We start from the raw sequence: 16192 nt of genomic DNA on the forward strand, positions 1-16192 counted from the left end.
CAATAATAAAGCAAACAGTGTTAGGATTGATACATAAAAGTTTATAATTTCAATCAGGTTGTGTAAAAATGCACACAGCAAGACCAGCATTAAATGCAGCATTTAGATTTTGTGACTAATTAAATTTCTCCTTGGGTCACTGCATTAGAAAAGCGTCTGATTCAAGTACACAAAATCCCCAAATACACTGACAAAATTGAAAATTTGTACTTCTTGCAGAATCGACAGTGAAACCTAAACCAGAGGACACGAGGAAGCACTTATTTACACAAAGTTTTGTGGGAGTCTGAAGCAAACAGCCCAACCAGACTTTCAAGGAAGAGGCAGATGGGTCACTTAATTAATAGCAACGACACAAGCTAGATGGGGTGAATGGCCTCGTTAAATGTTTCATTTGTAACATTTCTTACGTTCTATATCTGCCATGCTTATCACATTCACATTAGTTATCTCTTGATGTTTTTTTTTATCTGAAAAGGGTGATCTTTTCACACAGAGATTGGGTGTTTAATAGTTTAATATAGTTTGCATATTAAAGTTATGTACAATATGATTCAAAGAATGAAGCCCTTCATAAGATTTAGCTTAGAGACTATTAAAATGATTTAATGGTTAAGGAAGCCCATCATTAGACAAATTATTCCAATTTATTCCTAATTCCTAAATTTATTCAAATACTATTTATGAGAATGTTTCTTGCATAGTCTCACAATCTTTACGGTGGGTAGCCTGCAGCACTCACAACATGCAGGTTATTCAGAATACTTCTAAAATGGGTGAATCCTAAGAGGCTATTGTGATGGAAGATGGGGATACTGCATCGACTGCATTTATATTCACTCACAGGTCACTCTGTAAATTAATTATTAGACCTTTTGGTTTTAAAGAAGCAGAACACCAAGTCTTAAGGCAGTGTACATTTGGCGTTCCTCTTCTTTAAAACCAAAACTGCCTTTAAAAATAGTTAAGCATCGTCAGTACTGTAGTAACCTTAGATTTCCTTTGTACCTCAGGAAATGTTTGAATGCTTTTTTCACTGTTTTTAAATCACAGTAATATTGTTTGTTTTTTTGGTTTGTTGTAAAGTATTTACAAAAATAGATACTTATATAATCATAATCATAGGCCATTTGCTCTTGCATCTCTCCCAGTTAAAAGTCTGGAGAGAACAGTGAAGCAACACATCCAAAGAGCACTCAAGTTTTTTGACCCCCTGCAGTTCGCACACAGACCAGATTTAACAATGCGAGTATTGTGTCACTATGTATCTTCTTTCTCTATGTGTATCTGGACCAAGCAAGGGCATTTGTACAGATCTTATTTGGTGATTTTATTTCTTTGTTTTAATAAAATACAGCTACTGATGTTTGTATAGAAAATGTCACAGAACTTCAGTTTAAACAGTAATCTGATCAGATGATTCCTAAACTTCTTAACTTCTAAACAGGTCTCAACAGGTCAAATTGGGGAACTGACTGGCTGACATTTGTACACTAACATTTACACTGTGTACATGTACACTAACAATTGTAAGAGCAAACACACAGATAGACATTCTTATTACGTCTGCTAATGACACAGCCTTAGTTAGTTTAAAGGGTCCAGAATATCATCATGGTCTTGTTCTTTAAATTTGACTAAATGGAGTGATGAGTGCTCTTTAAAGTTAAATGTTATGAAAACAAAGGAACTGGTCATTGATTTTAGGAAAAATACAAATCAACAGAACGTTTTTGAAAAGTGACTGGCATCAGAACACTTAATCTGTATTACAGCCCTGTTGCAGTTTGTAGGATTTCAGGATATTAAAAACTGTGTACTACATGTAGAGATGCAGGCCACACTTATAATAATAATAATAATAATAATAATAATAATAATAATAATAATAATAAACTTTATTTTATAAAGCGCCTTTAAAGGCGGCTTCTCAAAGCGCTTTACAGGATGACAATAATAATAAATAAGAAGACCACAACAATAATTAAGAAGATTTCACAAGATAGGACACAATTATAATTACAACAATACAACAATAACAATAGAGGAGACCGTGGAAGGTGGTATTAAGAAGAGCACAGGGGTGAAGAATGGAACCAGTTAAGTAAAGGCTTTTCTGAAGAAGAAGATTTTGAGTCTAGATTTGAAGGAGTTTAGAGAAGGTGACTCTCTAATATCCTTGGGCAAAGAGTTCCAGAGCTTGGGGGCATAGCAGGAGAAGGCCCTGTCGCCCATACAATGTAGACGGGCTTGGGGGACAGTAAGGAGGCAGAATTTGAAGAGCGGAGGTTGCGAGGTGGGGAGTAGGGCGATAAAAGTTCAGACAGGTATTGAGGTGCCAAGCCATGTAAAGCCTTATAGGTGAGCATGAGGATTTTAAAGTCTACGCGGAATTTGACCGGAAGCCAGTGCAAGGACTCCAGGATAGGAGTAATGTGAACACTTGCACTAGACCTGGTCAGGATTCTGGCTGCTGAATTTTGGACATACTGCAGCTTGTTCAGAGTAGATTTAGATACCCCAGGGAGTAGAGCATTGCAGTAGTCAATTCGAGAGAATACAAATATGTTGATCAGCTTTTCAGCCACAGTTAATGATAGCATAGGGCGTAGTCTTGCGATATTTCTAAGGTGAAAAAAAGATGTTTTGACAGTATGCTGTACATGTGGGTAGAATGTTAAGTCAGAATCGAATATAACCCCAAGGTTTTTCAATTTTGATTGAAGCTCAAGTACAGAGCCATCTACAGACAGGGTTACAGGACTGGCTTTACGAAGTTGATGGGGGGTACCAATAAGCATGACTTCAGTCTTGTCACAGTTAAGATGAAGGAAGTTTTGAGTCATCCAAATTTTTATGTCAGAGATGCAATTAGATAGAATAGAGACAGCCACATCAGTGTCGGGTTTGGTATGGATGTATATTTGAGTATCGTCAGCGTAAAAATGAAAGCTGAGGCCATGTGATCTTAAAAGCTGACCAAGTGGGAACATGTAAATGCTGAAGAGCAAGGGGCCCAGTATTGAGCCCTGGGGGACACCAGACTTGACATGATCAATTTCAGACCTGTACCCATTGAGAGAGACAAAGTGACAGCGATCAGTGAGGTAAGACTTAAACCATTTGAGGGCAGTGTCAGAGACTCCAAACACAGTCTCGAGACGAGAAAGTAAGATGTTATGGTCAACAGTGTCAAAGGCAGCACTGAGATCAAGAAGGATGAGTATGGAAAGAGAACCAGAATCAGAAGCTATTAGGAGATCGTTGGTGACTTTGACTAGGGCGGTTTCTGTGCTGTGAAGTTTACGGAAGCCAGATTGGAGGGGTTCGAAAAGGTTGTCTGTCATGAGGTGGTTATGTAACTGAAGTGTGACAGCATGTTCTAGAATTTTAGAGAGAAAGGGTAAGTTGGAGATGGGGCGAAAGTTGCTAAGATTGTCGAGAGCCATGTTAGGCTTCTTTGGCACGGGAGTAATAGCAGCAGTTTTGAGGACCGTTGGTAAAATGCCGGTGCTCAAGGATTCATGTATTATATTGAGGACAATGGGACAGAGAGAAGAGAAACAGGACTGGAATAAAGTGGTGGGAATGGGATCTAAAATAGATGTGGTGGGTTTCATGCGCGTAACTAGTTTGTTTAGGGATGCTGAGTCAAGAAGAGAGAAGCTGGAGAGATGGGAACCAGAGAAGTTGCATGAGGAGGGAGGAGGTATGGAAATTATATCCGTAGTGGAGAGAATGTGATGCCGGATGTTGTCAATCTTAGAACTAAAGAAATCTAAGAATGTGTTGCAAAGTTGTGATGAGACAGGTAATGTGGTAGGGCAGTTTGGCTTGAGCAGTCTGTTGATGGTGGAGAAAAGGTGTCTGGGATTGTTTTGGTGATTTTCAATGATGTGAGAGAAGTAGGTGGATCTAGCAGACTCTATAGTAACCTTATAATCAGATAAGTAATCTCTCCAGGCCTGGTAATGTACATTTAGGCCGGAAAGACGCCACCTACGCTCAAGTTTGCGAGAGGCTGCCTTCATGAATCGCAGATGGTCATTGTACCAGGGGGCAGGGCAAGAGAAGGAGATGGTTAAAGTTGATTGATTTTTATTAATCAAAGATTATAAGGAGAGGAGAATTATGACTTGGTAAGCAGAATTTTTGTGACTTTTGTGATGCATCTCTTGAGTTCTCTGCTCTTATCAGTTCTTATTTCTTAGATTTAGCAATTTGGAAAGTATTGTTTTTGACTCTGTGATCTCAGTCTTGGGTGCCAACTTTTCAGATTCCCAGGAGCCCAAAAGATCCATACCCTCTACCAATAACATTTTAAGTGACTAAAAGAAGATGCCATGCGTCTTATTTTAACAAAAATGAAAATGGAGATCTACACTGTTACTTAAGCTGTTATTAAGAATTAACATCTTGTATATGTCAAATAGACAATATTGTTAAGTTATGTGTGGTTTACAAAAAATTATACATTTTTATTATAAATAAGCAAACTTCACAAACTGTCAACTTTAGCCTAGTAATACAGCTAGTTAAATGTTTTTTTTTTTTCAAAATGCTTGATACGTTTTGTTGCTTTTACTTTTAATGGACCTACCAAAACCTTTACTCACGTGGGGTTGCTTGCGATGTAATTTTCTTTAGGGTCGGATTTGAGATGGGAACCACAGAGGCAAAGACTAACTGACTTTGATCCTGACTGCTTTTTCCTTGGTCCAGCAGTGCTGTTGCACCCCTTAGTCTTTTCATCGCATTTCTTGATTTATCCATGAACACGAATACATAATAATGGCTGACATGAGAAAATGTCCGTTCACGTTACCTTGATGTGCAGTTTTCTGAGCACTTCTTAGTCTTGTCACATGTTGTGATGTAGCCTGTAGGTTCATGAATCTGAATGACAAGGCCGCAGGGTGGAGAGAGAGGAAGGGAGAACAGGAAATATACTTTTTTGTATGAATAAATGCAAATGTCCTTCATTTTGCTGTTGCTAAGCAATAGCACTTTTGGTTGAAGTTTTTTTTTTCTATAAGGCACTGTAATGTCAGTCATTGTTAAATCCTCGAACATTTAAACACTTTTAAATGCTGTTTCTGTGTAAAACATGTTGATTCATTGCTCTTAAAAAGTGCTTCTGAGCACTTAAAAGTGGTCTTAAATGTTTTAGTTTATAAAGTTGATAAACCATTTGATTTTTTTTACTTTGCCCATTAACTTTTATAAAGTTCTTAGTCTTGTCTAGGACTATAGCTGATTTATATTTTTGGAAGTAATCTAATGACCTTATGTTTTAGAGCTTCTCTGACATCATTTACAATTATCTTTTTTTAAGAGCTTGTCTTTGTTCAAAAACCCACGACAATGCCATCTAACCTCTACACTTGAGTAAAATGCTTTTTTTGTCCATTATGCGTAGGTTGTTTCCAGTTTTATCCTTCTTCATTCAACCCCGTTATTTAACAAAAGAGCGTTCATTTAAAATTGTGTACTATTGGATTTAAAAACCCACGTTTATGACTGGAACGTAGGACTGGAAAATGTATATTCTGCTGCGTTCATCAATGAAATAACGAGCTCTTTCTCCTCGGTTGTTTTTGCCCCATGCATAAAAGATTCATTCAATAATCTCAGATACCATGAGTCACAGTTAAGACTTGAGCAAATCAGTTAATGGTTTGTGTTGAGTTAACGCTAGAACAGCCTTTGCAGTGAATGTTCCGCCAATACTATGTTAATAAAGAAAAGCTTGCTGGGCAGGTTTCTTGCTAGCTGTTTGGTCTCCTTGGCATTTATGCACACTCATTATTCCCTGATGCACAGAAATTGACCCTGCTGCAATGTTTTCTGCCCTGTCTTTGCTTACAGACGTCATCCAAGTCTAAATCTGAGTTGCAGGAGTGGAAAAGCACTGCACGGCTTAATACTTTGATAACCTCTAATTTTCCTGAGAATGGTGTTCCTGGAGGGCTTTACCAACAAGAGAGACTGCCACAATGCAGTCGTTGTAATCGCTGTGAGATTTTTGCCGTCACACAGCAATTTCGCAGTTGATATTTTTAAAAGCAAGTCCAACACAAGTCCCCCTTTGAGCATTTCAGAAGGAAAGAGATGTATAGCGTGATTATTGGCAGAATTGTGCCATTTCGATCTGCACTTTAGTATATTTGCAGTGTATTTAAACTCATTGACTTTAGATTGAATTTGCAAGCCTATTGTTTTTACTGTTGAACAGATCTGTATTTCGTGTGTCACAGTTTATTGCTGCACTTCAAAGCTAAAGAAGTCGTCTTGTACTTAATAAGAAACTATGCCAGAGGCAAGGAGTTCTTTTTAGCTCCATTATGAGTTTATATTTTGGTCTGGATGTTTAGTGTTGGTTTGAATAGAACACTTACATTTATAAACTGTTAGTTTAATTAATTTGTTTGGAATGCTTCTTTATTGAATTATCACTGTAACTTGGATGAATTCGTAAAGTATTTTACCGGATCCTCACATGAATCTGAGTGTAATTACTGGATTATAGTCTTAACAATGTGACACACTAATTTTAAATACATTACAAAATGTCTTAAGTAATCTCCCCTTTTTCCTACACTTCGAAATTCCTGAAGTGCTCATAAATAAAATATTTTCGCCTAAACCCCATGTTCTCAGAGCACAGATGACTTGGGCCTTAATAAATGAAAAATGACCTTTTAAAACTAATTCTTTACAGAAGATAGAAATTTTAACATACTATAAGACAATCAATTTTAAGGATCTTCACGCACTGTAGCTACTGTTAAGATAGGTTAACCAAGTGAATTATTCAGAAAAAGGTTTTTTCCCCGACTCCTACAGAAACAAATTGAGGGATGATTGCTGTTTCAGACATGTCACTACTGTTGTCTTCAATCCAGAGACATGCCTAGGTGTCCTCAGGAGACCCATGATTTTTCAAAATTTGGAAACAGACTGCACACTGTTCTAACTGGTAACTGTTTTTTCTGTCATTCACCTCAACATTCTTATGAATGTTACTCAGCAGCAGTAATGTTATATTTTTCTAAGGACACCATTGTAGTTTCACTTAATAGGGTGAAGAGTAATAGGGTGATCAGTATTTCAAGTGTAGGGGATACACTTGCTAAACTGCATGGGGAAAAAGCTGCAAAATGCAGGCACATGTCGCTCACCCTTGTATTTAAATTATGATGAAGGAAGGAAAACATTCAAATGAATTACCAAATGACTGTTAACCACATCTAGCTGTAACGGGGGACAGAATTCTGTATCTGTACAGTACGTCTTCAGTCTTCCAAACCACAGAAGAATGCAGACGACAGAAGCAGCACCCACAGAACGGGTGGGGGGGTTCGGGGACCTCTGGCCATTGAGACCTTGCGGGTGCCAGCCTGTATTAACATATTTACAGTAGTGTGGAAGATGAACGTCAAACTGTCCTCCAGCATAGGGATATATTGTAACAGGCCCAACAAGAAAGCCACATTAAATACCTTAAAACCCCACCAAAAGACACCAGTGTCCTGAATAATAACAATAATTCCTTACAGATATATAGTGCTTTTCTGGACACTCCACTCCAAAGCACTTTACGGGTAATGGGGATCCCCTCCACCACCACCGATGTGCAGCTCCATCTGGATGATGCGACAGCAGGCACAGTGCACCAGTGTGCTCACCACACACCAGCTATCAGTGGGGATGAAGCCTGTTCAGAGATGGGGATTATTAGGAGGCCATTATTTAGTAAAGGCCAATGGGAAATCTGGCCAGGACACCGGGATAACACCACTACTTTTTACTAGAAACACCTTGGGATTTATAATGACCACAGAGAGTCAGGACCTGAGTTTTACATCTCATCCAAAGGACGGTGCCTTTTTACACTATAGTGTCCTCATCACTATACTGAGGCATTAGGACCCACAAAGACCACAAGGTGAGCGCCCCCTGCTGGTCCCACTAACACCTCTTCCAGCAGCAACCTTAGTTTTTACCCAGGAGGTCTCCCATCCAGGTACTGATCAGAGTCACACCTGCCAAGTTTCAGTGGGCTGCCAATGATGAGCTGGAGGGTGATATGACTGATGGCAAATGGATCAATCTGAATCTAGACTGGCCTGATTCCATCCCTTTAGGAATCACAAAAAACAGGCTTAATGAGCTGCATAATGTCCTCTCAACGTAGCCTGTCAACTTGGCTCTCTGTCTTGTCTCCTGACCTCCTCGCACTACCCTGCACCCCTGGCATCTCCCTTGTAGTTTAAACAGTCTCTGAATAGTAAGTTGGGATAAGAAGACCAGTCCAGTGCCAGAGGTCTATGCCCAGAAAATCTGGAAGGGTCCTGCAAAGAACATTCTCTACATGTTTCTGTATCTGTACTGCTTGCTTGACCAGCATAATAACATGCAGAGAAATTGCCCACTGTCAGAAGGAACATCGCCACAATAATCGTTGTCCGTATCATCGGGTGTGCAATGGAAAATCCTGCGTTTTAGTGAAAAAACAAAACGAATGGGCCTGCAAAGCAAGTCTATGCAGCGCACAAGTCCATTTGAGGCGTACCCCTCTGAGAAATAGAAACCCTACAGTCAAGGTACATTAGATCTAGGCAAGACAGTACCTCAACGGCGTTACATTTTAGCCAGTTTTATAACATTTTAAAGTCAGTATCCTAAGCAAAGACTGCAATAAAATGTGACTCATTTTTTAACAGAAATATAAATTAAAGTATTAGCCTACATTGTCATTGATTCGTTGTTCTAATACCTAAACCCTCTTCATATTCTTTCTTTTCTGCCTGATTACTGGAACACCATTCTATCGTCTCTATAGGTGCGGGATGTTTTGGTGATGGTGATGCTTTGGGTTGTTGTATATGGCAGGGATTTGGGGTTTTTCTTTTAATTGCAGTTTCAGAACTCTCTGTGTGTCCTCTTACAGATGGGTATTGTGCCATTTCACTCCCGGCAAGTGATCTGGCGCTGCTCAGACATGTCCAAGGGTTTGCACTGTTTGGATGTGTCATCGTCCCACAGCACCAATGAATGTTTGGTTATCCTGAGCTGCTTGTTAACTGGAGCTGCTGTCCTCTTAGTGTGCCTTGAGCACTGTACAACTCCGGAAAGAAGCTTTGATGTTTTGCTTACAAAATGTGTGGTAATAGCATATGGGGAAAGATGAGAGGTTATAAAGCAGAGGGAACAGGAGGTCAGATGTCCCCTGATCATTACCCATCAGTAGTGCCTCCAGAGAACAACAAAGTACAAAGGGACCTGCCAGGAAGTTTTTCCAAGCCTGTGAAGAAGCAGGGTGTCATGATAAGTAAGACTTGAGCACAAGTTTTCACGGTGGAAGGATCAATTTACAGCAGCTCATCTCCTTCACCATCTGAACAGAAGGGATAGTGTGCCACAGCACAAAAGATGCAGCACAGCATTTAAGAAATTGCACCATTCACAACACAGCATGTTTTTCTGGAGGCCAGTGAACAAACTGTGAAAGCTCTGGGAAGAGGGAAATCCTGCAGAGCCTTTATAAACAAATGTGTACACAGCAAACAAGACTCTTAGCAGCCATGAGTTTGAGTGCTGAGCTTCTGGGTTTCATGAATTGCACCATTGTTTTCCAGTAACATTTATATTCCCCCCCCTTGACTGAAAGACCTTGAATCCACACTGCTTAAAACGCTTACCCTCAAAATCTGTGACTGCTTTTTTCAAATCCACAAACCACTTCAAAGTTATAGACCATAAATTAAGTTTACCTTCCTGTAAGCAAGGTCATACTGCATCCTGTCTGAACAGGTAACCATTTCAATGGATTAAAGAACTTTCAAAGGTGAGAAAAAAAGAATAATAACATTTAATACAGTTAGCATTTTGATAGAATCAGGTCATTGCCTCTAAAAATGCTGCTGTTGTACCACATTTACAGTTGGTAACAAATTAAACAGCTGCTCATGTTAACAATGTTAAATGGTTTCCATTCGATTCCTAGTACACTTAAACCCATCTTAAATTAATGATGATAGCAATCCCATGGTGGTCCTTCTGATTTTTAATAATGCCTAAAATTCAGGAGCATTAATTAGGGAAAGTGAATTACACTTCATAGTTTCACAACATCTGTTGGTTTTTCCATATAAAACAAATGTAAAGTGTTGTACCCCTTTCAGGACACAAAGTCACATGGCACCAGCTGACTATTGAGGAGAGGATGAGGAGCACTGAAGGATCTTGCCAAAGAATAGTTGCAGAGGCTTGTAGGTGGTACATGGCCACCAGTCGGACACACAGTATTACTCATCTCGGTTTGTAGTAAATGACCTGCTTAATGACTTGGGGAGGCTGAGGAATCCTGAAAGAAGGACCTCCACAGCCAGTATTATACAGTAATCCCTTGATGTATGTGACTTTACCTTATGCCGATTTGAGTATCCACGCAAAAAACTTTTGTATACCATTTTACCTTGCACAATTTCCACATTGTGAGTGTCCGCAAAGTCGGGAAGCATCCTTGAGCTGTGGTGAGTGCATGCGCAATGATTCTTTTCACGAGAGCTGGAGAGCGGAACCGTGCAGTCTTTCTTTCTCATTCAGCCTCCTTTGTGAGTAGGCGCACCTGCAAAGTCCATTAAAATGGCTTCTAAGAGTGTGGGGAAAAAAAGTGAAGAGTCCAGTTGTTAAGCAATCTAGATCTGTGATGAGCTTAGAAGAAAATATTAAAGCGCTTGAGAAGTTGAGTGAAGGACTAAGTAATAGTGTTGTTGGTTAGTTGTTTGGTGTAAATGACTATATAATTCATACAATAAAGAAAGTGAGGAAAATCATAGTGAATGGAAAGAGGGGGAATAACGCCTTTGCTTAAGGTCTCATACATGGCATGTGACCCAATCTACATGGGCACCAACACAGCAAGAAAGGTAAGAGTTATGTCAGAAACCCATAAAACCCATTAATAACTATATAATATTATTTACAGAAAACATTGTTTTTTTTTATTCTGATGTTTTTACTTTTTTATCAGTGAACTTTTTTTTGTGGGATTTGAGTAGGTTGAATCGTAAATTCAGTTCCCCAACACTATTTTTCCCATAAGGTCCCATTACCAACCACAAACTTATCTACCATGAGGGTTTTCAGGTACGTAACCCTTATCGTTGGCAAGGGATTACTGTATATTGGCAGCGATACCATATTACCAAGCAGTCTTGAGTTACCATTAAAGATTGTTCGGCCCACTTCTCTCAGGCTTGTTCCTTTTATTTAAAGACTGGAATTGTGTATCATGTTTCTAGTGCCTTGTTCTCCTAAAACTAATTAATTTCTTTACGTCATTTGTACCGATATGCTTTGTGCTAGCTTTGCTGTTCTTAAGCACACCAGCAGCTCTGTGTTGCCATTTCCAGTTGTGGACAGTCATGCAAAAGGTCTTTAACATAATGAAGCTGGCTAAGACAAAGAACAAAATCCATTCGGTGGAATCTTTAAATAACCAGGTATTTCAGTTGTCTTGTTTTCTGTTAATTTCTCCACATGACATTGACCAATATCTTGCCATTTGAAGATATTAGAAGAGAGTGGGCTGGATAATAATAGTTTAATGGATATGTCCGGAGTAATTTCTGTCTCTGTAGACCTATAAATCTGGGTGAAGGAAAAGGAAGGAGAAATTTGGTTATGTGTAGAAACCGAAACATTGGCACCTCCTTGCTGGTTTTTATTGCCTCTGAAGCCAGCAGACTTTTGGGCTTTTCCGTATGGCATCTGTAACCAAGTTGAACTCCTTGGCTCCTGTTCTTCTCTTGCGGGTGACAGTGGTAGATTGTTTTTGGAGCTGTGTTCAGTTAAAGTACAAAAATGGTATTGTGATGCTAGAAAAGGCAGACAGTGCTTTCTAATGTGTCATATTCTGGATCTCTGTGACTGTCTAGTGACTTCAGGTGATATTAATCATTTAAGTGACTTTTCTGGTCTATCTTGATTAGTTCAGGACAACTTTCTAAATGGAAAGCTCTTAACAAAACAGAAATTGTGTTGGGTAAACCAATAGGGCTTCAAAATGAGTAAAACATTGATATTTGCCATTTTGCCTATTTGTGTGGAAAATGTAATGATCACCTCATCTGCATTCACAGTCTAAAATCACCAATCCATGGACTGTGCAGTAGTTCAGTAAATGTGGGCATCCATTTGTGCATATCTCACAGATTTACTTCACCCAATCTGCATCGCTTTTTAGTAAAGACATAGCTTTGATTCAAAAGAATTAATGTGTATGTAGAAGTGCATCATAAAATGAGATGTGCGTTGCGTGAAGACCTGTTCTCAGAGTCTCTATTGTGAATGTTGTGCTGAAAGATAGAAGAACCATTTCATAAAAAAACTCTGTGGTCCCCAGTCTTTGTACTCGAGTATCTCGTGGAAAAGGGTAGCAAAAGTAACTAGTAGGAAGAGAGTTAGACAATTGACGCGAACTGTGTCATGCTTGCTACCTCCTGAGTGCTGGACAACACACTAGAATCACCACAGCAACCGGCACAATCTTAACCAGACCTGCCAGTCAGCCATTTGCTGTGACTACGTGTTCAGGAAGGAGATCAGTACTAACTGCACATAGTTAATAATCTCACTAACCTCGTTAAAACATTCAGGACTAATCCTTGCATCACCTTCTCACTCCATCCTCTAGTCTCGGCGTTAAGCTGCTGTTGCACTGCAATTTCCCTCACGGGATCAATAAAGTATCTATCTATCTGCTTTATAACATTTGGACTTGGACCAGACTTGTTTCGACTTCGCTTTGTGGTATCCCCTTTTCTTTTGCTCCTGGTTACAGACTTGGCTTTGTTACTTCATCTTCCCTTTTCCCCCTGTGTCTCCAACTATGACTCCAGACCATCTGCCTATTCTGAAAAGTCGTGGCTGGGTGTGGCCATAAAGCCATGACTTTCTCACCCAGCGTGAGATGTTTTTTCTGTGTAACCATCATCTTTCTCTACTGACCAGTGAAATATGTATTGTCTCTGCTTACTGGGGGGGCCATATCTGGGCAACAGTTTTGCGGGGATGGCAAGCATTATCAGCTGTTCAGGGACAAGTTTTGCCTGGTCTTCCTCCCATCAACTTATTCATTTAAGACAAGAAAATCAACCTGTCTCTTGCTTTGCCGTTCAGTTTCAGCCTCTGCTTATTGAGAGTGGGCTAGAGAAAGAAACTCTCACTGCACTGTTCAGAGCAGGCCTGTCAGGAGGATGAGAAGGATGAACTGGCCTGCACAGGTTTACCACAGGACCTGGAGTCTTTAATCAGTCTCGCCACTAGACTGAAAGCTCACATGACTTCCTGTACCAGCTGACCGCCTATAAATTCTCCTGCAGACGTGGCTCTTTCTGAGGAGGCATCAATGCAGTTAGGCTGGGCTAGGCTTTCTTCGGCTGAGCTTGTCAGGTTGTCGTAGACCATACAGTAGCTGCATCAGAACTCACTTACAAGACAGCTCCCAGCCCAATGCATGGAGTTCACTGATGTTTTCAGCAAGGTAAATGTGCAGGTGCTGCCTCTTCACCAACCCCTGTGACTGTCCTGTTGATCTGCGGCCTGGATCTTGGCCCCTAGAGGCCGCTTATTTGCTCTCTGACCCTTGGAAACTCAAGCTATGTATGAGTTGTATTTTGTCAGTTCTCCCCAATAGGGATTTCTTCATCCTGCAACATCACCTGCTGGCACAGGATATCTTTTTTGGGCAGAAGAACATATCTTTAGGCCCTGTGTTAACTATTGTGGATTCAACAAAATCACTTTCAAGAATCTCTGTCCTCTGCCATTGATCTCTTTCCATCTGGAACAGGCAAGTCAGCTGAAGGTATTTACCAAGATTCACCAGAAGGGGGCCTACAGCCCTGTGCACGTCAGAGAGGGAGATGAGTGAACGACTTCAACACCAGTTTAGGACTATTTGGTTATGCCCTTCGACCTCTGCAGTGCTCCTGCAGTCTTCCGCGACAAGCTGGTCCACTGCATTTTTTTGTGATTTGCTGGATAGTTTCATGGTTGAATACTTTGACATCTTTGTGTCCTCCGACTCTGACGAGAGGGCAGCATGTCCTCCAGCAATTTTGCCAATCTCACTTGTATGTGAAACTGGATAAATGTTAATTCTGCATATCAGAGGTCACCTTTTTTGGCTACCACGTTTTTTCCTGATGGCCTACAAATAGATCCTGAGGAGGTGTCGGTAGTTCAAGACTGGCCTACCTCCACTATGCTGAAGCAAGTGCAGTGCTTCGTGATCTTCTCCAGTTACTACAGCCTTTTTATCCGAATTTCAGGGGAGTGAATTGGCTGAGTGGGAAGGGATTGAGTAGACTTTATTTACTTCTTTTATTACTGTGCTGTAATAAAGTTTATAACTGATAACTCTTGCTTATCAGTAAAGATTGTTATTCAGATTGAGTCCCTTTATCACTTTATTTTGTTTTCATAAGTACTTGAAAGGATTTTGTCTTATCTTATTACTAGAGCCGATCTGTTGTTCAGAGGTTGACAGGCTACATTGATGATAAGGCAGAGGCAGAAAGCCTTGCTAGGAGCAGTGCTTTCTGAATTGAGCTGAACAATGTGTTTAATAGCAGTGCTGGATGTATTAGTCCTATAATTTAAGGCGACTGGTCTTCTGGGTTCGAGCACCTTTCTATGAATGTTTGATTGGGTGTGAGAATTTTGGTATCCTAGGGGATCAGTCCTGCTTGCACCCTGTACTTCCTGGATGGGCTCTAGGCTTGCTTGTGACTTTCATCAGGAAGGATGGCTTTGATGAGCAGATGTTTGTTGTTCAGAAATAAAACGGGTACCAAAATGCATTTAAGATTTAAGAGTTAAGAAACCTCTTAGCTGAGCTGCTTGAGTAAAAACCACAAGGCAGACCTTTTTTTTTTCTAGTTTGTTGCTTTGTTTTGAGAATGCTTTGCCTTGCCATTGCAATTCATCCTCACTTTCCCATTGCTCTATGGGTTTCAAGTGAAAACTTCTGCCCTTTTCTTCATACCTGCTTAGAATACAGACCAGTGGCGCATGAAAAAAGGGGTCTCTTATTTTTTTGGGCACTTTTCTCTTTGGTTGAATGACATGAAATGTCGCATTTAGCAGCCTTATTTATATTCTGTGCGCAATGCATTTCCTCTGAACCAAAGTCATTTTACCGCACAAGGCAGCAGTAAGAAATGTACTTAAGTGCTTCAGTATGAGACACATTGCAATTTGTCAGTCTGTTATCTTTTGTAAAGTATGTATGTGTCTAACTGTATAACGAGTGTCTTCTAGCTTCATATTATACTATGATGTGATAAAGAGATTTCCTTCTTCTAATTTGTGTGCTTCTGTACTGTATGCCTGTAGAGAAAGTAACATAAACTGACATCGATTATACTGATTTCATTGTGCTTTTCAGTATTTTGGCGATTTGGGTTGGTTGTCGTGAAGTTAAGCTGTCCTGTTTTCTCTCTTCTCAGATTGTTTTAATAACCTCTCTTCTTGTGACAAGTACTGAATCTGTGCTTTCAAGCTCCTCTGGTGGGCTTGACCGGTCCGTTTGATAAGAAGAATCAGTGCAGTGGCCTGAAATCTTATCTTTATTAGGACAAAAGATGAATTTTATATTTAGGAGACAATAGCCACTGGTACTTTTCCAAACCACATTCTTCCTTGTATCTTTCACCTTTGCAAGGACGACTGGTCACGCCACAACAGAGGCTCAGGCTTCACTTATTTTTTATAACATGCTTGCTAGGCTGAAGGAGATGGAGTTCTCTTTACAGCTGCTTGTTTGTTGTTCATCGCCGTTTGAGCCACCTCAGGTGTATTCTAAACTTTAATTTTGTCAAGGCAGGAGTGTATGGAAGCCGTTTCCGCCAGGGAGTAAAAATAAAGCAATTGCAACTTTGTATCTCGCAATTGTGACTTTGTATCTCGCAATTGTGACTTTGTATCTCGCAATTGTGACTTTGTATCTCGCAATTGTGACTTAAAAACTCAGAATTACGACTTCATATCTCAGAATTGTAACTTTAAAACTCATAGGGAGTGTGGAGTTGAAATAGATGAGACTTTTTAGAGCAGCTTCTCCCCCAGGTGCTCTTGTTCCTTCAGCACCTTTCTAAAACCATTAACAGTGCAGCTCACC

At 40.0% G+C, this 16192-nt stretch overlaps 1 protein-coding gene across 6 annotated transcripts in view; it reads left to right on the top strand.

The window, feature by feature from the left end:
• Positions 1-16192, top strand: part of ahcyl2b (adenosylhomocysteinase like 2b) — an 82088-nt gene that overhangs the window by 32013 nt on the left and 33883 nt on the right. The window contains exon 1 of one of the 6 annotated variants that reach the window (XM_088644918.1): positions 11439-11510. The exons of the other annotated variants lie outside the window; for them this stretch is intronic. Within the exon in view, the coding sequence (XP_088501044.1) occupies positions 11454-11510 (57 nt within the window). The 5' untranslated portion in view covers positions 11439-11453. Of the gene's footprint in view, positions 1-11438; positions 11511-16192 lie in introns of those variants that run through there. 6 annotated transcript variants of the gene reach the window in all.

The sequence above is a fragment of the Lepisosteus platostomus genome, chromosome 9 (genome assembly GCF_059453375.1).
Source record: "Lepisosteus platostomus isolate fLepPlt1 chromosome 9, fLepPlt1.hap1, whole genome shotgun sequence".
Taxonomy (NCBI): Eukaryota; Metazoa; Chordata; class Actinopteri; order Semionotiformes; family Lepisosteidae; genus Lepisosteus; species Lepisosteus platostomus.